The 23867-nt window shown below is 40.3% G+C and overlaps 1 protein-coding gene across 10 annotated transcripts in view; it reads right to left on the bottom strand.

The window, feature by feature from the left end:
- Nucleotides 1–519: 519 nt before the first annotated feature.
- Nucleotides 520–23867, bottom strand: part of RIMBP2 (RIMS binding protein 2) — a 136263-nt gene continuing 112915 nt past the window's right edge. For 2 of the 10 annotated variants that reach the window (XM_062631588.1, XM_062631593.1), the window contains 12 exons: nt 23098–23565; nt 21640–21789; nt 20240–20398; nt 16584–17309; nt 14795–14912; nt 11622–11774; nt 8593–8777; nt 6299–6467; nt 5480–5583; nt 4768–4839; nt 4478–4612; nt 520–2094 (listed from right to left, as the gene is read on the bottom strand). In XM_062631588.1, the coding sequence (XP_062487572.1) occupies nt 1906–2094; nt 4478–4612; nt 4768–4839; nt 5480–5583; nt 6299–6467; nt 8593–8777; nt 11622–11774; nt 14795–14912; nt 16584–17309; nt 20240–20398; nt 21640–21789; nt 23098–23565 (2628 nt within the window). In that variant the 3' untranslated portion in view covers nt 520–1905. Of the gene's footprint in view, nt 2095–2814; nt 3901–4477; nt 4613–4767; nt 4840–5479; nt 5584–6298; nt 6468–8592; nt 8778–11621; nt 11775–14794; nt 14913–16583; nt 17310–20239; nt 20399–21639; nt 21790–23097; nt 23566–23867 lie in introns of those variants that run through there. The other 8 variants (XM_062631591.1, XM_062631590.1, XM_062631589.1 and 5 more) reach the window with 8 other exon arrangements.

The raw sequence follows: 23867 nt of genomic DNA, 5'->3' as shown, positions 1-23867 counted from the left end.
ACATGTGCTAACCATTTTTACCTCTGGAAAGCTCCTGGAATTGTGCATCCAGAGAAGCCTTTATCTACAGTGAACTTCAGCGGCCACCAACAGCGCTGAAAGATGAGGGAGCACCAGAGCTTGTGTTGAGTTCAGGTTTTTAATTTCCTGGGCTGACAGCACTGTACCAGCTTCTTCCACACAGAGTTTGTAATGAAGAGAGGCAGCAGGGTTTTGTGACAGATATTTTGGTCCTTCTGCTGTCCCACAGTGATAGCTTTCCCTGTTCACTATTAGGATTCAGTATTTCTTCCTAGTTCTGTATCACTTACAGGTACTCATTGTGATCTGGTTTCTGTCACCGGGGTCAGTAGGAAACTGCGTCCTTATCCACCACCGAAAGGTAGGAAATGGTGGCTGTGGCCTGTTCCTCCTGGAACACTGTCCCTGGGCAGGTGGCTGATTCTTCCTGAGGGGAGTTGGGGGCTGACACTGTAACCAGGGAGCTGATACAGTTCATTCATGAAACATACTGCACTCTACAAAATATCAAATTATTTATTTATATAAAATATAATACACAACAGTTGTACACATGCACACACCCACACAGTACTTTACCACAAATTTAGGCCAGTTATTTTCTTTAATTAACTGTTATAATCTAGCACACGGTATCTTACAGGAATTTACATTATTATCTGAAGACACAATGGGGAAGCTTTGATCATTCATTTATAAACCTTCCAGAAATTACAAAAAGAAAGGCAGTCTGAAAAGTATGTATAAACAGTAAAAACAATTTACAAATGGACAAGAATTACAAAATAGTACCAGCCAATGACTGCCATCAGTGTGTACGATTGGTTTGCTGAAGATGCCAATACTGCAGCTGATATTTGATAATCGCCTGGTGCAGCCTTTTTACTGGCTACAGCTTGGGTATGTAACACAGTTTTTCACTTCTTACTGTAGACATGCACTTGTGGTCAATCTGACATCAATATCAAAATGCCTTTAACTTAGTACTGTACCTCCACAGGGGAAATCACTGGGGATTGAAGGGTAGTTGTGGTGGAGGTTTTGGGTGTGGGTTGTTGTTTTTTCCTCCCCCCTAATTTAGAACATTGAACCAGGAACTCCAAAACTGGAGGTGGTACAGTCGAAACTAGGTGAGTCTCTGAATAACTTACAGTGTCTGAGTTCAGCTTAGTGAAAATGTTGACAAAAGAAATCAGTACAAGGGGTTTGGTTTGGAAAAGAAAGAAAAAAAAGAAGCAAAACCAGAAAAGAAAGCATTTTGCACAGCACTTTCAAACTCCCAAGAGTTACATCAAGACAGTGGATGGAGTCAGTAACAGAGTACTTGATCTTAAATTACCATGTTTGAGGGAAGATGAAGACAGCTGAATACACAGTACATACAAAGTATACGCTGTATATTTATTAGACAGTACAAATCATTGTGCATTAATAAGGCAAAACATCAAGGCTGATTAAACTAGGAGTTTCAAGACCATTTCTGTTAGTGATAAAGATTAGATAGAGTAGGGTGATCTCTGCACTTGGAGTCAATGAACAGAGTTTTCTTGCCCCACTCGTGGTTAAAGGAGACTAAAGGCTGAGATTTATCCAGTGGAGTTGCAGGTGTGAAGTTGACTTCAAGTAAAACCACGTTCTTCTGGTCTTAATCCCCCAAAATTTTAGTCAATTTTGTTTAAAAGAAATATTTGCAACAGATAATCCATTTCTTTTTTTCTTGCTGTTTTGATTAAGCAATTCCCATGATTGTATTGATGTCAAAGTTAAAAGCGCAAAGGTTTGGGGAGGTTGCACTGCATAGTCATGAAAGCCCTAGTTTTGACGTTTAAAGAAAAAATAAATACACAGACTGGAAGCTTTACAAGTTGTCCAGGAGAACATGACTCATTTCACTGCACCCAGCTTTTTCAGCAGTTTCTTGCCTTTGGAAAGCAGCCCCTTTTTCTTTTTCGAGGACATATCCCTGCCTCTCCCGGGACTACCAGAACCCATAGGTGACGTAGGTGACCCAGAATGGAGATGGACTGTGGGGGATGGTGCTCTCCGTGATGTACCTGTATTCTCAGGAGGAACCTATTAGGTACATTGTTATAATTTATTGAATGTTTGAAAGCTTAAAAGCTGTTATCATCAAGAACGTTGATAACATCCCTTGTCCCATCACCCACTTAAACAAAGGGCTGGTTCCTTTCGTCTTTGTGGCTTAAAACAGCGTACAGGCTTACAGAAAAGACACGTTTTGAGAGGAAGTAGAGACGATAGGAAACACTCCAAGAGCCCTGGTTTGGTTACACGTCTTTAAACAAGGAGTTAAAGACACTCCTTTTGCCATAATTCTGGCTACGAAAGCCACAAAACTGGTTTTGGTTTTGCATTTCAGTACTCTGAGAGTACAGAAATGAAGAGGGGTACTTTTAGCTAGGGAATTAAGAGACGTGTGTTAATTACTACAGATCAGCACTCCATAGAAGCCAAACCATTTCAGAGGAAATGACTTAAAATGCTACATGATTATTTGTTTTAAATGCCTTTTCTTTAAAATTGGCTAGCAAACTTTATGTACAGATTGAGAAGATGGCACATTGGCTTGAAAGAAAACAAAAAAAAAAAGGAAAAAAGAAAAAACAAAATCTAAAATGAACCTTAATTGCAATCAAAGAAAGCTTAAAGACCCTGGCTGCTTGATGTGTGTGCTGCAGCTATGAGGTTGCTGAATGAAGGTGAGCATTTGTACGATAGTTAGATGACAGCATTCCTAAACATTTTAAACAGCTAGTTTGGTTTTTTGTTACTTTTGTTTTTTAAATCATCAAAAGCACTTGAATGAAAATGCTGAAATTGCTCATACTCAGCCTACCCTAACTACAGTGCCTGGCTGGCAAAATGCACTACTACCAATTCAAATGCTATTTTCACAGTAGAATCCATGCCATGGGGACCCCTGCTAGCTTTGTAGTTCAGGTTAAAACACTACAATTTACTGGCTGCGTGTGCAACAATGAGATAAGCAAAGGGGCTTCAAGCCTACTTTGATTTTAAATCAAGGTCTAATTCTAATGAAAAAAAAAACGACTTGGTAAAGCACCCCAACGTACACCTGAAGATACCATATGTTTAGTCTAATGCATTCATCCAGTGAGCTGCATGTTCCGTAACAGACGTTTATTGCATTGGTAAACCAAACAGTTGCCGATACTTCAAACGTGCTCTTTCTAGGAAAGATCCAGGTACACTGTACCATGTGAGGGGATGGTTTCAGAATTGCTGAATCATTGGCCTTAGGCAAACTGGGGTATAATCGATTATGGAAAACACATTTTAAGGCAGACAATTTAAGTAGCTAGATTTGAGTGTAGTGAGTTTCAAAACCAACTATACCCTCGGCAGCTACTGCACGTGTTGGCTTACGGCTCGTGTGTGCTCGGTAAGGGCTGGGGGTCTGTGCTTTTCTCTCCGCACAGGAGCTTGAAATTCCTCCCTCCCGGCTTGGCTAACAATGCAATATGCAGCTGTGGTTTGTAGGGCAGTTAGACACCAAATGCGCCTTTCTATGGAAACAAACATTTAGCTTGGGAAGAAATATGTTCCAAACGCTGACCTTCATCAAGTGAGGTCTAATTGACTGAGGATTCCTTCTGAAAGGATTTGTTTCCTGCAAAAACTAGATTGACTTGACCAGGTACAGTGCAAGTGTAGAGCCTGTTCTTCTGTGGCCAAGGGGTTTGGAGACATATTTCTTTTCTTTCTCCCCACAATTAAGTTTCAAGACTTGCATTAGAGAGCCAGGTAGCTTAACTGAAATCTCTATTGGTATCTTCAGTTGCTCACTTACGTGAAGGCTACATTGCCTTATTAAGGTGTGAAATGAACACTCTTCTTCTGTTTCCAAGCAGATGAGCAAAGAAATAAAAATATATATAAAATATATAATATATAAAAGTATTGCAGTGATGAAACAAAACCAAAAATGAGATACTCTAAACATGATTAGTCTTTGATAAAAGACAAGTCTCTGGGCAATTAACTACTGCCAGTTGGAACAGGGAGCCATAAGGACCGAGATGAATACTGTCAGTCAGCTGCAGTTACAGTTCCTGGTCAGAGGAACGTCTGGTCCAGACTTCCCTCCACAGTGACTTTTGCCTTCCTCTAGGTACTGCATGTAATAGTAGTAGCTTAGGAGCATTATGAGGTAACTACTTGCTTAAACTCCAGTTATAACTGAAGGTAATGTACCGACTGCAATCGGATGGTAAATTTGGTTTCTCCACTGACAACGGTAAGGAGCTAGTGGGAGGCTCAGTCAAGGCATTTTCCCTCATGTTTTATTTTATATATTTGAAACAATTTTAAATGGGTGGATGGATTTAAAATGTTAAAAGTAATGTCTAAATTATAGATGAGACAGAATGGAATGGAAAATAAAACATGAAGATTTTCTTATTCGGGTGCTTACCCTTTTTGCTTTTGTACGCATCGGTGTATCGTGAGCATAGCGCGAGGGCGCGTCAGACAAAAACACTTCCACATCGTCAGGCACTTCTTCAAGGAAGTTGGAAGGAACCAGCCCCTTTTGTCCGTTAAGTTCTCCCTGAAGCAGGATAAAAATTCCAGTGAATTTTTTAAATGAAGCAAATGTAGGCTCCGGAGAGAAAGGGAGATAACTTTTGACTGGCAAGGAAGAGGAGTGGTAACAGTTTCTCTTACAGTGTAGCAGTCTGAGTGACTGAAGAGCTGCCAACTTACATAGTAAAACCCATCTTCATCAATTTCGCCAAAGACAGTAATGATGTCCCCTGTGCAGAACGTCAGCTCTGCCTGCAGGAAAGGAAAGAGGTTACAGAGCAGGTTTTGCTCGGCAAAGGGAACATTTTTAATACTAAATCCATTAATACTTTTCCAAATTAAACTGCTGAGAGCAAAACCTTTGTTTTATTTTTCAAATGTATTTTTTTTTTTAGCTTGCTAACCCCCAGCACCTCTCCCACTTGGGTTCCAGACACCCCCAGGGCTCCGTGGGACACGAGCTGGGCTCCTCTCAACTGTATGGGTTTACATGTCATTTAGGTTTTGTAACATATTTTTAATTCCTGTGGCAAGTAAAATGTGGGAACATACAACAGAAATCTGAAAACAATAATTGGAAAATAATAATTCCTTACTCTTTGTAACTGCATATAGAATTGTGTTCTGTACATAGGTATGCAGATACATTGCACAGCATACATCCAAAGCCAACTGTAACATGTCTTGAGCTGTATTGAACAAATCCTACAAAGCCTGTTCATTGATTTTCACTGAACAGGAACCAGAAATCTACTTGCTCAGGAGCCATGAGCTTGTCACACCCATCTGTCCCCAAAACACTTGACCACTGTCTGTAATTCTGAGCTATGTTTGAGCACACCAGCTCAGGGAGTGGTGCAGCTCCCTGAGCAGAGCCATGGGCCGTCAGTACCTCCACATCAACGTTGGGAGAGCTTTCTCTGGGATCATAATCGTACAGAGCCACCATCCTCCGCGTGGACACCGAATGCTGTCTGCCACTCCGCCTGTTTCTTTCTGTTCCAGCCGCAAGGAGAGGAAGGGAAGGAAAGCTGTTAAAGTTACTTTGAACAGAAAACAAGCTGCAACTTGTCCCCACATCGATGTCACCCAGTGTTGATACTCTCTAGCACAGTGATAAAAAAAGGGTCACAGATTACCAAACCTATTAACACAGGTAAGGGTTTCCAAACAGCACATACACTTCATAAATACTTTCTGGACAGTTGCCTGCCCTCTGTCTCCTGCATCCTCTGCGCAGCATTCCTTCATTTAAGTGGCTAACAATTTAAATCCAAAGAGAAAATACACAATGCTTTAAAGTGTTAAAGCAGGTGAACTGTTGGGGGTAGGATGCTAACAGCTCTCTCAGAAACATCCCAGAACCGAAGAATTGGTTAAAAATTACCAGGTAGGGCAACATTTTTGTCACAAACTGCCTCCTCTCCTCCATTCCAAGCTAAAGTCCTTTTGATTTCTCAGCTACTTCACAGGACACTGACAGCTGAGCACAACAAAAAAATCCACTTATACTGGCAAAATATAAAAAGATGCGACCAAGATTAAATATTAGTTGAATAAAGTCATGCAGATACTGACTGGTATCCCACAGTGTAGTAAATGGCTATAAAAGATGCATCTGCATATAGTGAAAACAAAAGGCAAAGCAGCTCCAGCCCAGTTAAGAGCACTCCAAAGTCAGGAGCAGTGAAGTGTGCATATTTTCTCTTACCTATTTTCTCCACTGGTGTGTTCAATGGAAGAAAGCCTTGTTTTAGGAGCTGATCCATCATCTCTTCGTCATCTGCTTGGATCTCAGAGACCATATTACATGGAATAAGGCCAATCCTTGTACAGGTTTCTCCACGGTAGAATCCATCAGCGTCTTTGTCCCCATAAACCTGTTATTCGAAGAGCGATAATGTTGGTCTATAAAGGTTTTAGCACTTGGAATTCTGATGCAGGTTAAATGGTGACTAAAGCATAGACAGATGACAGTTTAGATGTGGGATTCTGTTACCTTTTGACTACTACTCTGGCTGATGCTATAGAACTGGAATTCTGGTTAATCTGAATTATGACTGAATTAATCTGAATTATTAGAAACATCAGCACAATGTCAAGACAGAAATGTCTTTTTTCATTAGCAGTGAAATGCACAAAACCTGAGAAGCACCATTAGAAGCCACCAGTTTCTCCCTGTGCTGAGCCGAAAGTATAGTTATGGGATTACACTGATGTTTATGGAATTATTCACATGGCACCAACTCTGGAGCCAGCAGAACTTCCTTTCAAACTGCAGCATTTGCCAAACTGTGCCAAAGCCGTGGTGTTTTGAGTAGAATTGCTTGTATAAGATCAGAAATGTCTGTATGACAGTTAATACACTTGATGGATTTACTTGTTTGAGCTCTGCTGCTGTCTGATGTGAACCAAGGTATCAAAATAGTGTGAAATTCATCAGCAAGAACAGGTAAAGCCCAAATTTCTCTTAGCTTCCAAAAGCGCAGTCAATCCATAAAGGCTGATAATGATAGAGGGGGCTGGGTCAGGGCCTGTACTGAACAAGAGCACTGTTCTTAAGGCCACGCTGATGACTCAGGTCAGGCTGTTCCTTATTTAGGCTCAAGTGGTTCTGCTCAGGAAAAACAAAAAAAAAAAACAAAACTGCCCCCCCCCAAAAAGAAAAAAAAGGTGCCACAAGAAAAAAAAAAAGGACAAAAACCCCAACCCCCTCCCCCCCCCCCCAGCTGGCTCAGCTCATGTACAGTGGGTGTCTTGAAAAGACTAACCCATCTCCAGAGCAATGTGATGAGAGATTCAAAGCAGCAGATCCAACAGTAACCACCATGGTCCCAAATATTAACAGCACTGAGTTAGTATCAGATGTGGGATCTCTCCAGACTTCTCAGTGCCAAACATGTACATATTTGTGATTAAGTAATTAAAATACCTGAGTAAAATGAACGTTTTTGCATAGAAAAACAAGCCCTTTTCAACAAGCTTAATGTTTTTGGCATAAGTCTTATCTGACATAGGGAGGGAAGTAACATATCTAACAAAGTATTTAACATTACAAATTGTGACCTGGACATCTGCTAGGATCCAATCCAGCACAGTGGAAGGCAGTCGGTATTTTAATAGCCCAAGTTACAATTTTATCTTTGAAATAGGCAATGCAACAAATGAGCCTGTATTTTTATAGCTTCTGTCCCAGAGCACAGTTAAATCTCAATCCCCCTTTGGACCGCAGCAGCTGCTCCTTCTGCCGCTCTCATTTCTGCTCATCCTGCACCACATCAATTACACAAAAGGCTGCTGGAGGAGATGTTTACATTTGCTGAGTCAGCAGAAAATCTGCTGATGTTTAAAACTGAGCACAGCAAATGGCACAGCTTTGCCTTGCAGCTGCACAAGCATATGACAAGGCAAGCTGGGCTGGAGGGCTGGCTAGAACACTGTCCCTGCCACCTGAAACAGAGCAGAGTTCTCTTCCATGCCCAGTTCCAAGGCATGGAAGTGTGTGTTTGACATCACACAGTCAGGAAAGGGAGTGGTTTTCCCACCTTCAGAAGACTGGGAAAGAGAAATACCTAACTTCTGTACTTCCATGAATTAAAGGAGTGCCTGACATTTAAAATGTACAGCAGCTCTGGTACGTAAGAAGGTGCAACACTAAACACTACCTCTGCAGGAAAGAGACATCCTCTCTGAAGCAGTTCTTCCTGCAGGACTTGTGGCAATGGGCATAGAGGGCTTCAGAGTCACAATTTTGGCCTTGGCACCTAAATCTCTAATTGAGTCTGCCCCTAACTATAGCAACACTGAGATTTGTGTCCATTCCCTAACTATTTTTAAGCCACTAGCATTAGATATTAGGTTCCAGATCCACTCAGATTTACAGCCTGAACCTCTGGAGGAATAAACCCCTTAGTCACTAGTCACACAAGTTGCTTTCTCCACAGGGAACAAAGGACACCTGCTTGTAAAACAAGATCCTTCCTTTCCTTTGGGTTTAGATCCCACCTTAATGATCTGTCCTTCTTTAAATGGCAGCTCCTCTTCTGCAGCATCAGGATTTGGGGACATTGTCAGTGGATCGTAGTCAAAGAGTGCAACAAATATTCGAGTAGAAAGATCTTCTGTGCCAGGATCTGTTTCTGATTCTTCATAAATATCTGGAGAAAGATGGTCATGACCACCATAGCCATCTATGGAAGTAAATCCAGAAAAGAACAGTTCAGAACTGTTGTTCTGGCCTCAGCTTTGACCTATTCCAGTTAAAAACGCTTGGCATTTCAGTGAAACCCCAGTGCCTCACTGGCACCTCCTTTTAAGCTCAATGTTGGGTTTTGAATTAGCAAGTTGTTATTTTCCTAAAAAGCATGTAATGATGAGCATGCACGGAACGTGGTGTTGATCCCTGACACCACACTGACATTTACACATGTGAATGCAGCTCAGGTAAGAAAGCCATTTCTGTTAGGTTTATTAGAGCTTGCCATAAATTAATGAAGCATGTTAAGAGTGGTATGAGGAGTCTGATAGGCTTTATCATTACTGCAAAAAGAACCATGCTTTGGAGCCACCTGATTTCCAGCACAGCTGCTTCTGCTCTTCATGGACACAAGAACACCCATCCCAGCTGTGTTGACAGACCATGTTTTAGGTACCAGGTTTAAAACATGGTTATAACCTCTTCTCTCCAGACAGGCAAGAAGAAATACATTTCAGTAGTTATTACTTCAGTGTTGGAGATACACTGCCTATGACTTTGTTTAAACACAGTCAATAGTTAACATAGCCAGCAGTGCCCCAGACCAACCCAAACATTTATGTGTTAAAATCCACCAGAAATAGTTAGCTATGGCTGTATTCAACTGCATTAACAGGCTCCTGAGGAAAGATCATCCCCGAATGACACTGCACTGGAATCTGGCACCAAATCAATTAGGGCATAAAAAATCAGAACTGGCATTTTGGCTCCTATCTTTCACACTTTTCAAACGTCTTGGAGAATGTCCATGATTCAACAACACACTTAAGGATGGACTGCAGTAAAACTGAATTAGAAAATCAGGCCCAAACGGCAAACAGTGTTTGACTGACAGGTTTCAAAGGCTTTTAGTTTTGTTTGAAAGAGCATGTGGCAGTGCCTTCCCAAAAAAAAAGGCTCTTTCAAGACATACGAAGTCCCCAGACATAAAGCCCTCCAAACCACAAGCCACTTGTGAAACACTTGGCTTACAGTGCACATCCCACTCACTTCAGCGGGTCACCTACTTTTGTTCTTTGCTCAGTCAACACTTATCATCCAGTTCACAAGATCCTTCACAATGAATCAATTGAGAAAGTGATGTTATGAATTATGATGGAAATGTAGTTCAACTGTATCAAAGTCTTCCCAACCAATTTTCATAGTAAGACGATTTTTACTGTAATCTCCCCTTACAAATGGAACTCTCCCATTTTTTGGTAGCAGTTCAAACATTCAATATGGAACATTTTAGGTAAAATTTCTCTTTTTGCCCCTACATCAGATGCATTTAACATTTGATATTTTTAAACTACCAGGAAAAAATTTTAGAGGGTCACAGCTTTAAGGGAACAGCTATGAACTCTTGGGTCCAGAGTGCAAGAAAGAGTGTGAACAGGGAAAAAGTGCAGAACAGCAAAAGGGCAGGGAAAAATTCCAGCCAAGAAGCTTTACGCAGGCACAAAGCACAGAAAGGAAGTGTCGGAGAAGGACATATATGGGACAGAAAGCAATGGGACACGAAGAATGGGATTCTCCCCTGTTCTGCCCTTCTCCCACAGTCAGGTTACAGTCATACTCGGGCCCACCAGGTGCGTTGAGGGGTGTTTTGTAAATGAAAAATACCAATTTGTGCATCCAACCCCAAGTGCAGTTACTGGGGGTTTGCTGCAAACATCAATTGTAGCCAAAGGTGTCTCTGCTAAAAGCACTGCCTGTAACAATCTGACTCAGTCACGTTTGCTTCAGTGAACCAGAAAGCAATTTCTTGATTAGCTCATCAGCCACTTATCTAATGCTTTCAAGAGGCAAAGCTGTGTATCATACACATACACACAGAATCGTGTATGTAAAAGTTCAGTCTTTGGATGCAGCCAGCCAGATTCCCAACTGATGCACAGTCACAATCATAGCTGCATTAAATTTACCACATATACACCAACATACACAAGCTGATGATCTGGTTGCAGTCAGTCAGATTTGTTTAAAACTCAACATTAAATTATGATTACACTAAATTTCAGGACCCCTTTTGTTTCATTGCAGATACCAACAAAAAAACCCCTAATGCCTTATGTGTTTCTAAATTCTATATATGGCCTGGGTTGCTTTTATGGGTTAACTGTTTCACTTCAATTTAGTGTGTTATGAACTATGAAAATTGAGATGTTGATCATGTGATGATTTCTATGTTGATGAAGCAACAAATACTATCAGTAGTAGGTATAATTGCCTTAGTTATGCAATGCAAGTTTGTCATTATAATGTAATTATCCCTAAAAATAAGAATAATTTTTGTCTTCAAGTGACACAGCCAAAGTCCTCTGTGGTCACTGAAAAGATCCCAAACGTTTGTTTAGCCCAAAGCTGTAAATCAGAGCAACATTGAACTGCTTCCTATTATAGGGCATTGGGTTGTGATATACCAGCTACTGTTTGTCCCTGCCCAGGCTGTATGAATCAAGGGGAAATGTGGTCATATGGATGGATGCTGTTCAGGTGTGTACAGTACATACTGACTGGCGTTAGTAGCAGCATAGCTTCACAGAGGTTCATGCAATGCACTGGGCTTGGGCTCGGTTGGGTATGGAAAGGCTGCACAGCAGTGTCAGGACAGAGGACTAAGGGCTGTTTGTCCCTTACAGCTGAGCTGAAGAAACTTACCTGGGAGCAGACAGGACTCACGAGCTAGGTTCCCCTGGCATTCTGCATTGCATGCAATGTTGTCATACAGAACCCACACTTGTTAACACGCAGCTCTACAATGTGTCTGTCAAAGGAGGAATAACGTTCGGCATACCGTATCTAGATTCAGAGGCCATGGTACGCTGCTGAGGCCATTTCTTGTGTCCACCAATGCTGCGATAATAAGCTTCTTCTTCTACAGGTGAAATATTTCCCTCACTACCTGACCGAGACCGACCGCCTTCACTGTTACTGTCCATTGTAATTTCTATGGAGAAAAAGGGAATGATCTATTAAAACATATTGTATAGTTGCCTTTGCGGAGGCTCCTGCGGGCAGGCTTTGCCTACCTTTGGTTTCTGACTTGCATATAGTAGGACAGATAAACACTGCATAAGCTTTGCCAGACGTCTCAGCCTCTAGAAATCCTTCTTCAGCAGGGGTATCACAGAAATGTGCACCTTCTCTTTTTAAAGCATCTGAATTTCATGCTTTTGAAAGTTCACACACTGTAAATATCGTTTGTTAAGTTGTTGGATAGGAATCATCGTTTATTACGAGGTTTAAACAATCCTACCTGCCAGATCTGCAAGGTCAAGAGCACTGTAAACTGTGTTTCACCTTCTAAAGTATCAACCTAAAAACAAAAATTAATTCATTTACTTCAATCCTACCTGCAAGAAGATACTCAAGTATTTACAGCTTAACGGAGAAATTACCTCAAAGAATATAAATTCTGGAACATTGTGGAGAGAGGTTTGATCATTGAATCCTAAGAACATTACATTCTGAAAGTCTTTCCCGCTAATTAAACTTCCCAGAGCTGCCCTAAGAGCTTCCCATCACTAAGGTGACCCCTTTGTTGAACAACACAGCAAAAACTCCAGGCATGTACGGAAAGGAGTAAGCTGTTGCCAAGAGATTTGGAACCCGTGGTTTTACGCTGTATGCTGAGACCAGCACCAGTTTCCTGTATTTAAACAGTTTTAACTTTGGCTCAGTTGTATTTACTTCCTCCTTTCCCTTTATTTTACTCTGCTTTGCGTTTGTGGAACTACATATTATCATGATGCAGTTATAATACCTTCCTTCTCCCAAAACCACACTTGTGGCCCTCATTCAGGGTTAACTTCCTCTGTCAGTGGGAGCTCTGAACAGTGGGTTCAAGTTTCTACAATGCACTACTATATGCTTTTGTGTGCCCTACTTTTACCACATCATCTGAACTCTTGATACATCTCTCATCTTCCAGGCTTTTTCTTTCTCAGCAGGCTTACAGGAAGCAACTTTTGTGCAGAGTTTTATCAAGTGTTTACATTTGCTTCACTTGTCCTCAAAGTGATTTAATACAGTATGATGCTGAAAGTGAGAAGTATCGCATGCAGACCTCTCAACAATTTTAATCACTGGCCTTTCAGACAGAAATTAGCATTCAGACTCTAAACCACATTAAGGCCTTTCAACAGCTTCACAGCAAACCATTTTATTTGTTAGCTACTGTACCTATTGCTCACTGGTTTGCTTGTTACCAGCATTAGACAAAATTTTAACTTATTCCTTATGGAACTTCCCCAAAGAGCACCAATGGGTTGTACAAAACACCGAATACACCAAATCATTCCTTAACTACCAATGAAAGAAATAAAATCTGAGATTTTTTTTTCTATTTATCTGTTTGAGCACAGTAATTAATGTCTCTCATTCCTAAGCAGTTGCTATTGAGCTACTGAGCAGTGAGGTCAGAATTTAGCGGTTTCCATGTCCTGACTTTGTTGATATAAAGTGAACCTCGGTAAATTTAAACACTTCCCTTTCTAAATAAAATGAACATTAAAAGGAGCCCAAAGGGTTAATTCAAACCTATCTGCTTGCTATTCATAAAAACATGTTTTAGCAAATAATAGAAAGAACTTCGATACAAAACTTGCTTTAAGTATTACAAACGTAAACCAGAATTCTTTACTCCTCAGTTAAAAAAAGGCTGCTTTCAGAGAAACGGGACACAAAAAACTAATGTTCTTCACAGCAGCACCCAAAAGCTACTTGGTTCAGCTAACAATAACCTGTCACCAGAAGCTCAACAGCCAGCCTCAAGCTGACTCTCCCCCATTTCATAGCAGAGTAATTCCTTGACATCTGTGAAGATTATCCTGGTTTACACCAGGGTGTGGGATGATGATCAGCCTCTGAACACTTGTTCTACATTGAAGACAGTAAGACAGCTTCGTGCATGACAGCTGTGTGTGTGTTTTGATCTATGGTTTCAATAATTATTATTATTTATTAGATATCAAACAGTTGTGCCCACCAGTAGGATTTTGCTTTTAATTTACAGTACAGGCATTTTAGGAGGATTCTATGGAAAGGGAAAAATAATATTTAATACTGAAAGCATTCCTTAATGATTAGTTTCTTCCCTTCTGGTAATTCCCATTTGTGATGGCTCTTATTCACAGAAATGACAGGTGAGAATTGCCTGACATTGCCTACTGTATTCACAAATTAAAGGTCAGGTTAGGGACAGGAACCAGACCAACTTTACCTCTTCATGGAGTAAAGTTCTGCTAATAGCTCACAGAACTCTTCCTGCATTGGTTTTTGCACGTGTTTTCTGGTTTTCAGTGTGAATGTTTCTTATTTGTCAGTACAGAGTGCAAGTTTTAACAGATAAGTATTTGTTTCACAGTGTCTTGATTCCATTATCTTTTCTGCACTACTTTTTGGATTTTCAGGTATACACCAGCATATAGTTTAAGTCATTAGTAAACCAGAATAGGGATGATTCTGTAAGAAATACCAAATCTAGTAAATGCATGGAAGTTCCACAAACTTGTTACATTTAACAGCTTCCATTTTCCCATCTGAATTCCAAAAAGTAGTCAAGAAAATGGAAAGTGAATGCAAAATGACAGTTGATGAATGGAAAGATGGATGGCTGAATGGATGGCTGAATGGGTACATTCATTTTACTGACCCTACAGCAGCCTGCCTGCAAATTTCTTCTTAGATAAAATCGAACAGTATCTAAGTTTAACCAAGCTTAGAAAAGCTCCAATACCCACTAAATTCAATGACAAGACTCCCAGTGATGTCAATGGCTACTGATTCAGCCCCCTGTGAGACCCCGGAACACTCATATTTAGATGGAGATGGTTTTAGTTCCATTTCATCCCATTTAAACTAAGAGGAACCCCAGCTCAAGACAAGTGTCTGATGTTTCTTTTTTAAGGACCACCTTCCCAACTCTGAGCTGCAAAGAACAGAAATGCACCAATCTGTCCAACTAACCAATGGAAGGGACCAACATTGGTCGAGACCTTTGTGGCACTGCACTGCCATGAGAGGACCTTCGCCCTGCATGCTCCACCCTTTCAGGCCGTCCTGCAGATGATGGATTACCTAAAAGCTAAAAGACAACAACAAAAAAACAGGTTTGTAAGTTACATGCACGGCAGTATTACGGTTACACGGTCGGACATTAATCAGGTCAATCACATTTGGAAGCATAAGCTCTAAAGGCAACTAAACTTAGTTTTTAACTGAAAGGTTAGCTGAAAAGTAAATACTGTTGCCTTGCAAACCTGCAAAAGAAAAAATGGTTCCTTGATTTATGGCAGAGTTTTGTAACCAGCAGTCACACATCAGAACAAAAAGAAAAGAAAAGAATAATTTTTGACATATTCTTTTGCCTTTGTTGTTGCTGCTAAGATGATGTTACAATCTCCTGAAGAGCAGTACAATCAGTCATGAGAGCTGTGGAGACTGGCCTGCACTGAAAGACAAGCCTTTCTTTGCATTCAGCTATAGCTTTGTCCAGTTTGCAGCATGGGAACAAGTGTACATCCTTCTGTTCTTTGAGCACACTGCTTTCCTATAATGGCCTTCAGTTGTTAAAGCCTTTTAAAGGTCATTGAAATATGTAGAAGGGAGTGTAGACACTTCATCTCACATCACAGCTGGCTCTTTCTGTTCACTACCCTTGCAGGAAGTGTTGCTATTTTAATAACCAAATGGTACTATTTTAATGCTCTCCAGAGCATTTATCATGCAGTCATTGAGATTAATTCAGCTTGGGCACCAATTTCAGTGGGTGAAATTTTTAAGGATCATTTCAGCATAAACTGCTAGGCTAGAAGAGCAGGCAGCTGTTTTCTACACATTAGATTTGAGGTTTCCACTGTTGCAGACTGAGAGGGTAAAGAACTTGCTTTGGTCTTTAGGGAGCAGGGAAGCCTAAGGATGCGTCTATCAAAGCGTGGAGACTCTTCTATACATTAATGGACAGAAATGCAAATAGGCAAGATCACACAGAGGCATCCTTGAAAGATATGGAATGGCCCTGGCCTCTCCCTTTGGAAGAAGCTGTTTGCCTGCATTCTCATGCAGAGATGCAGTCTGCAACTTCAAAGGCAAGAAGAGATGGTCTAAAAAGGAAGGCAAAGTAGTGACAGTGCAGATAAGGTAGAAAATGGAAATATGATGAAACCTGTGACTCCATAAATCTGGGTCACTGTCACACTGGGGGGAGAATCTTGATTCTTGTCCAGAGATGTTTCATGATAAAGAGCATATCCTGAAAATTCTGGGAATGAGGTGAATAAAAACAACATGACGAAATGACATCCTTGACATCAAAAAAATCAAATAAAAAATGACTGATGAAACATTTTTCCAGTTAAAATGAAGCTTTTTTAACAAAAGCGACATTTAGATGGGCAAAATAAAGAAAAACAGTCTTTTGGAAGAATTATAGTTCAGCTAACCCTTAATTAAAATTTAGATTCAGTTGTCCTTTAATAAAAGCAGCCATTATTGTAATTTGTTCTGTGGGAAAATCATTGTAAAGCAAATTAAACTGATTGCAGCATGACACAAAAGAGGACTGGAAAGAAAAATGTGGAATAATAAATAATAAAAATGAATGGGGAGGGGAAAAAAAAAAGAGGAAAAAATGTAGCAGAGAGGCCCAAAAGATGGACTCTAAAAATTAACTGAGGAAGGAAAAAAAAGGGGGAAAAGGAAAGAAACCAGACTGATTTGGCAAGCAGATGTTAGAAGGAAGATTTATTTCACACACCAGAGAGTCTTCTGCATCTCTGTGGGATGGCTTTGCAAGTGGACCAGCTGCCCTAGAGTCAGCCATTTTTAAGTCGGTCTTCCAGCCTCCCTGAACATCTTCATTAGACAAATTATCTGTTCTAGTGCATTTCTGAGTCTCATACTTTTTCTCATAACTGGGCTTGACCTGTTCACTCCTGGGCTCTACAAAGGAAGGACCCAGGTCACCAAAATCCTCTTCGATGCTGGTTTGTCTGGTTAAGGTTTTCCTGCGAGCAAGCAGTGGCCTCATGCTTTTCCTGCACGAACAGTTAGCGGTCTCTGCACAACAGCTAGATGCAACGTTGGCAGAAACTGAATCACAAGTATATCTGAAATTAAAGCGAGATTCTTCTTCTTCACTTCCACAGTCTAGTCCACTGTCTGGGCTCCTCGATAAAGACCGGCTATATTTACATCCTTTGTCGTCTGCGGCAAAATCCTCCATGCCTGAAATTCTGTGCTTGGCTGGGTACCAGAAGTTGTGCTGCTGGTCTTGATTGTAGGGCCTAGGTGGTCTAGAGTCTCTAGCTATTGTGGGATTCTTTTTATAGGGCATACCTAAACCCTGCTTGTACAGCAGTTCAGAGTATTCACCATCCTCTTCAGCTACTTCTGGAATACTGAAAAGCTTTTTACTGTGATGTATCTGCTGTGAAAAATCAGGCTGCTCCAAATAAGTGGCTTCAGTGGTCTTATCGCACTCCTTAAAATTATGTAATGTTAAAAACCAGACAGGGAACAAACAGTGTGTGACAAAAATAAAATGGGAGGGAAAAGGGAGAAGAAAAGAAAAATAAAGACAGAATTAGTTTTAGAGCAATGGCAAACATAAGACATGCAGCTTATTTAGTGAAAAGGATGTCATGCTTTAAATGAGAATCTGTGAAAAATAAAGACATGATTAAGAAGTTGCCGGATGTCAGATACAACATGAGAAGTCAGTACAAACAACTGAGTGATGCTCTTAACAAGAATAAACCCATGCATTTAAAACAAAGCAATAAAAGCCGCATACAGGTTTCAGCATGGTGAATGAGAATGGCATTAAAACACAGCACTAATGCTTAGTATGTTCCTTGCCCCATGCCAAATTGCAATGTGATTTTTCTTTGTAACCAGAACCCATATCTGAGAATTAAAATTCTGCTCTAGCAAGCTTTCTTGCTTTGCATCTGTTAAAGCATCCTATGAATAGGGAATATTAAATCTGCCAGAGGAGAGCTATTCTATTTACATCCTTTGTAAAACACCTGCACCATTTTCACAGCTTGGCTTCCACAGAAAGGACCCTGAGAGGCAGCCTGCACTGACAGCACTGCCATCAAACCTTCATAATCTCATACCTGCTTGATAAAACCAGTACTTGAAATCAGCCTATTAGCAGAAGCAAAAGTCTCTGTTTATACCACAAGTAGGTAAAAACTATCCCAGCCTGGCTAAAACAAGCATTCAGAACACAACAGGCACATTTTGTAATTTTTCTATTACATCTACACAAACATGGGCTGGTGTGACAAGAGAGGCCTATGCAGTGTCTTTGCTGGACTTTGAGATGAGCGAAAAATGATGCAGGAGGTGTCGGTTTTGACTGACATGGTTTATAGAGGCTACATGACGGAGATCACCCCTCCTTGTACTTATTTACTCAATGCCCAGATGAGGTAGGTCTCTGGACACAACAGCACCCATAAATAGTGACAAGATCATCTTGGAGACTTCAGCAATACCTCTCTCTCTGAGCATATTAAACTTCACTGGGTTTTGGACATCTTCCTTTTTCAGGCACTAGGAACTTTCAAAGTTACTTTGTATTTGTTTTATCTGTTTTCATTCCTTTTTAAAACATGTATCACTCTTGTGAAACTTTTGAGACAAACTGCCATAAAAGTAGAAAAAAGTCAATAAATATGAACATGGTTAGTTTTGACTGGAGCTCAAACATCCCCCATTTCAGAATGCTAGATCAGGTGAGTGAGTTGAATTTTCCCTTGATCACCAATGTCAGCCTTTGTTTTGGGGAACCGCTGGACTGAATAATAACCTCCCAGTAAAGCAAATATATACCTGCATGCAAAATGTTTTCTTGGGGCATCTATTAATTTGGGAGAGAATTCTCAATTACAGCTGCAAGGCATGGCTGGCATACTTTCAGATGCAAGAGGAACAGGAATCTGCTGACATCATGGAAAATTCAGCAAACACGGCTTCATTTCTTTTGTTAATTACTGCTATTGCAAAGGGAAACTGCATCTAGTGAAAAAGGGGAAATTACCAAGCACTTTGAGAGCAGAATCTGACCTGCATTTTCTATCAGAAATCATATCAGCATGGTGGGCCATATCCTCCAAATGAGACTCAGACATCCATGATTCCCTAGGCAGTATTCATATACTGAATTCCACTTCTGCAGAATGAGTCAACCAACCGTACCCTTCCCATACACTACTACATGAGAGAAGTCTGCCTGCAGACTTGAACAGGTCTGAAATGATTTACTACACCAATTAACAGTCTGAACCTTTCATTTAAATAGCAACATTGGCAATACTAATTTAAAACCAAGAAGTAAATATACTTTCTGAAGCACAAAGAACAAGAACAGTGTATGGATAATTCACTTTTTCCCAGAGTAAGGGAACAGAAGAGGCATGCGTTAAGATCTAATTTTCAACCTTTATATTAGCAGAGTAATAGATTATTTTTTCTTTTCAGAAGTACCTGTCTCATTCCAGATGACAGTATCAAAGAACTGAATGAAAACAGTTACAAGAATGGTCAAAATTCTTGTATGCAGGAGAAACTAGTATTGGATTTTAGTTAAGTAAGAGCATACAGGATGAAAAATCAACCCGAGTTTCCCTGTAGTTCAAGTCATGCAGCTTTCTACAAAAACACGATTTAGTGTAATTGCTAGACACATTAAAAGCAAACACAATTTACATGTATTAATATACTATGGGAAATATATATTCTGTATTAGGTAGGTTCAACATTCTAAGTATGCTTTAGTTGTTATGTTGAAGCTGTCTTTCAGGATGAACATTGCTGTGCAGTGTTAAAGCAATATTTCTGATAGGTGTTTCCTGTCTCTTGTGATTCCTTAGAGCACAAGAATCGCTAATAAAGCGTTTCTCAAACAAAGCTGACCCAACTCCCTTTCTTACAAGCATGCTTTAAAGCCTGTGGAGGAGATGGGACTAGTACTAGAACAGAGACAAATTACTCAGACATTTAAAACTTAAGTTGTTCTTTTACTGTATGCATGGCTGTTTATATAAAACTCCCTGCTCAGAAACAGCTCACTGTCTGGGTAGCACATGTTGTAATATATTGTTGTGTGGACATGGGAAAGGTCCCCAAGTATAGAACAGAAATTGCAACTTCAACAATTACATACAGGAAAACAGTCAGTTAGTTAAAAGATCAGCTATCAAATAATGCAAAACCCAAAAGCAATTACATGTATTACTTTACATCATAAACAATGACATCATAAACAAGGTTCACCCCAGTTCTAGGACTACCAAACAGTGTGATTTATAATGGTCTGCAAAATCCATAACTAACAGAAATGTTCAAAGAATCAAAGCATGGAGGTCCTCCCAAGGTTTCTCTACAGCCACACTTACTTACCTTAAGTGCATTGTGTGAAGTCACACTAACTCGTCGCCTTCCTCCATCCTCCAGCTGCATTTCTGAGTACAGCTCTTCTTCATCTTCTTCCATAATATCAGACAAGTCAGAACCTCTGCTGCTCTCTGTATGATACTCTTCACCATGGCAATAGTGAGGCTAATCGACAGGATGAAAGAGAAAAAATCTTTACTGACTGTAAAGCTGAAAATCCTTGTTTAACACCAATGAGGACTAGAGCACATCCTAGGTTTGCATAGCAGACTAATAGCTACATATAAATTACAGCATGCAGCTTGCTGGTCTGTTCTAGTGGAAAGACCAGATTTCAATTTTTTTGCCCACTTAAGCTCCCAACTCAAGAAATCCAATCTTAATCCCATAGGTGATACAAAAAAGGATGTCTGCACTCACAGCACCCAACCTAGTTTTAGTCTTGATTGAATTCCTTGATTCTTAAATCATGAGGTCCTTCATGCATCAGTGCACTTGCTGACCAAACTGTAAAGGCCCTAAGATAATTCTCGTATCACCTGCTCTTCACAGATGCTTGTTACATCACATTGTAATTTAAAAGTGATCAGCATTTAATTCTTGCAGGATGTTACCACCATTGTGTGATATAGCCAGCTAATGAAACTTGAAGCTTTCATTCTCTCAAACAGGAGTGGCCTCTGCAAACATCTAACAAATCAGACCATGAACAGAACTTAATATTTCTGAATTTTCAAATGGAGTCACCTGACTGTCAGATTGCAGAGGAATATTTGATCAGGTATTCTAGAAGCACTAGAATTCTAGAAATTACTGCATTCCTTCCTCCCCCAGTAGTAGTGAAGAAAAGACTTTAGATAGGGAATCAGCACATGGAATAGCAGTTCCTTCTGGAAGATACTGGCAGCACATGGCCATTATAATGAAATTAGCCAGCTAATAATTTCTTATGGAGAAGGCCATCATAGATGAGATTTCTCCAATTTTCTCCAATTACTTCTTGCCTAACAAACCCAGTGGTAGACTGAGCATTTTTCATAAATAATGCAAATGAGCAATTAAAATACAAGTAGGTGAAGCTATAAAATAAACGTCTAATAATCAAGTTACACTTAACACACTGTAGCTGTTTGGCCAGTCATAATTTCAGCACTATCTCTCAAAGTGCATTTTTTGACACAGTGTTTTAAAGCAATGAGGAATTCTTTCAGCCTTACATGAAAACTAAATTTGAAACCTAATCAGACCTGAGAATACTTGCAGCCACAAGAGATTTCACATTTAGCTTTGACGAAATTCCTAGTACATAACAGAGCTTCATCTTTTTAGGCTTCAAAGAATTTAATTTCATTGAGCCCTTGTTTCATGTGAGACACCTGAGACAGTAACACAACCAGGCTACTCACTTGCTTTCCAAGTTCTGACCCTTTCAGGAAATCATCAACTGAAGCCCCCCTTCTTTTGACATGAGGAGAATCATAGCCATCTTCCTCCTCATCTGAGTTGGCATACTGGACTACGTTACTCCTTTCACTAAAAACACTCCTCCTCTCCATCTAGAAAGCAACAAGAAAATTGTGAAGCAGACGGTTCCTGCAATCAGTGGAAGAAACGGCAAATATAAGACATTAGGACTCAAGAACCCAACATTTAAACACACTCATGGTTTAAAGCAATCTTGGTTTCCTGACTGTAACCTGAGTTTTCAAGAATTTTTTGCTGCTTGTATTATCCTTGCTCATAAACAATTATACACTTTTATGTGAGCATCAACTCAGCTGCCAGCTTTCTTCCCTGTACCACTTACGTCAAAGTTCTCAATATTCTACAGTCAGAGGCTGCTAACAAAGATGCTAATTTCCCCTTGACAAAGGTTTAGGAGACAGCCTAGTCACTACAACAGCATTTTGCTTCTTCTGCAGCAGCCTACTGCAAGGGAAGAACTTCTACTTTTGGGCACTAAACATGACAAATACCATTGGCACTATTTGACTTAATTTAGAGTGAATCCACCTGTAAAATTCTGTCCAGATCCCTGAATTAAACGTTTCAAGCATCACTAAAATTAACGTAATTAAACACGGTTCAGTGCATGTTATGTCAGCAATTTTCAAAACCAGAGGAAGTATTTTAATTCTCTTTCCCTATACAGTTTTTAAATCAACTTTCACCTCAGAATGCCAAACAAATTGCCTTTTCTCCCTCTATTACATTTATGCCAGGCTGCTTTATTTATAAACAAGAGCCAGAAATATACACATGCATATAGATGTATTCAGCAAACCTTACTGACCCAGAATTATTCAGCTGGGTTTAGCATACAAGCATGTCTCTGTCTGCTGGTTAGATTCCCTTATTAGACTTTTCTTTGTGAATTGTCAAAAAGATTAGCTCTCACAGTAAGTCTGCTCAGGACTTTTGTCTAGCTGTCTATTTAGGGACCCATTTTTACACTGCCCTTTATTGCTTTGGTCTCTTTCAAAGTACTTCTGAACTTGGCTGACTTTTCTCACGTAAGCATAAGCCTCCCTTTTGAGTCCTGCAGGATCCAAGCACAAACTTTGATGATTACTACCTCCTGCCCAGAACTAAGGTTCTGCATTTTTGGAGACAACATTTCTAGTACTGTTATGGGCTTCCTATGCCAATCAAAAGCTGACCTTTATGGTTACAAGCATATTTGTGGAAGATGGCACAGAATTCTGGCACACTGCTTCTTCTCAAACTACAGATCTTTGGGGTTTAGGAATAATTAGCTGTTCCTTAAAGCATATGATGAAAAAATTCTTTGATGGAAAGTACCACAATGAATAAAGCCAGCCTAAACAAAAAAAGCCTTTTTGAAAGAAAAAGTTTGCCTTTACCCTACTGCTTTCTGCAACTCGTTGTGCAGCTTCTCTTGCCATGGCTTTTGCAACAGTATTTGGGACAGGCGTGCCTTGAGGTTGAGGGAGTATTCGGTTGGGTGATGGAGACCTCCTCCCCTGGAGCGGGCTGTGGAAGTTGGGAGCAGGGGGCTCAAGCATGTGTCCATGAACAGGGGATGCCGAACGAGTCTGCTCCCATGACTCATCCATTTTCAAATGTGGACCTAAATGTTCTTCTTTGGTTTCTGGGGCTCCGGCACTTGCTAATGGCTTAGATTTGGGAGCAGTTCTGGGGTGAGGGGTTGGAGGCACCAGTAGATCAGATGGAATGGCAGCAACAGAAGAATCCACTGATTCCCCTTGTGCAGAGAGTGTTCGAACAGTAACTTCCTTGGCTTCCAAACTCCTTAGTCTCATTAGCTCCACCAATGTGTTCTCTGCTGTTGGAAAGATCACCTCTGCCACCTGAAGTAAACAAGCAACATATTAGCATGAAGATAACCAATTCCCTCCCCTCCAACCCCACTAAAATACAACCTTTCAAGTCTTAACATGGAGAGAATTATGGCCAACACAGAGTGGGCTGGCTGCAACAGCCCCCACCAGTTAGCACCAGTTATCTTTAACCCTTTCAATCCATTTGTCCAAAAGATGAAGTGATTATAGAAAGGAAGCTAATGAGCAAGATAGATACACAGAAACAAGAGTAGGTTCTACTGAAAGCTGAGAAAAACCTGCACACATCCAAGTGCTGTCGCATGCTTATT

This window comes from Pezoporus occidentalis, unplaced genomic scaffold (assembly GCF_034315485.1).
Source record: "Pezoporus occidentalis ecotype Australia unplaced genomic scaffold, CSIRO_AGI_Poc_V1 ctg37, whole genome shotgun sequence".
In the NCBI taxonomy this organism is placed as follows: Eukaryota; Metazoa; Chordata; class Aves; order Psittaciformes; family Psittacidae; genus Pezoporus; species Pezoporus occidentalis.
The sequence above is the reverse complement of the archived record's forward strand: the minus strand, read 5'-3'. Positions and strand labels throughout refer to the sequence as shown.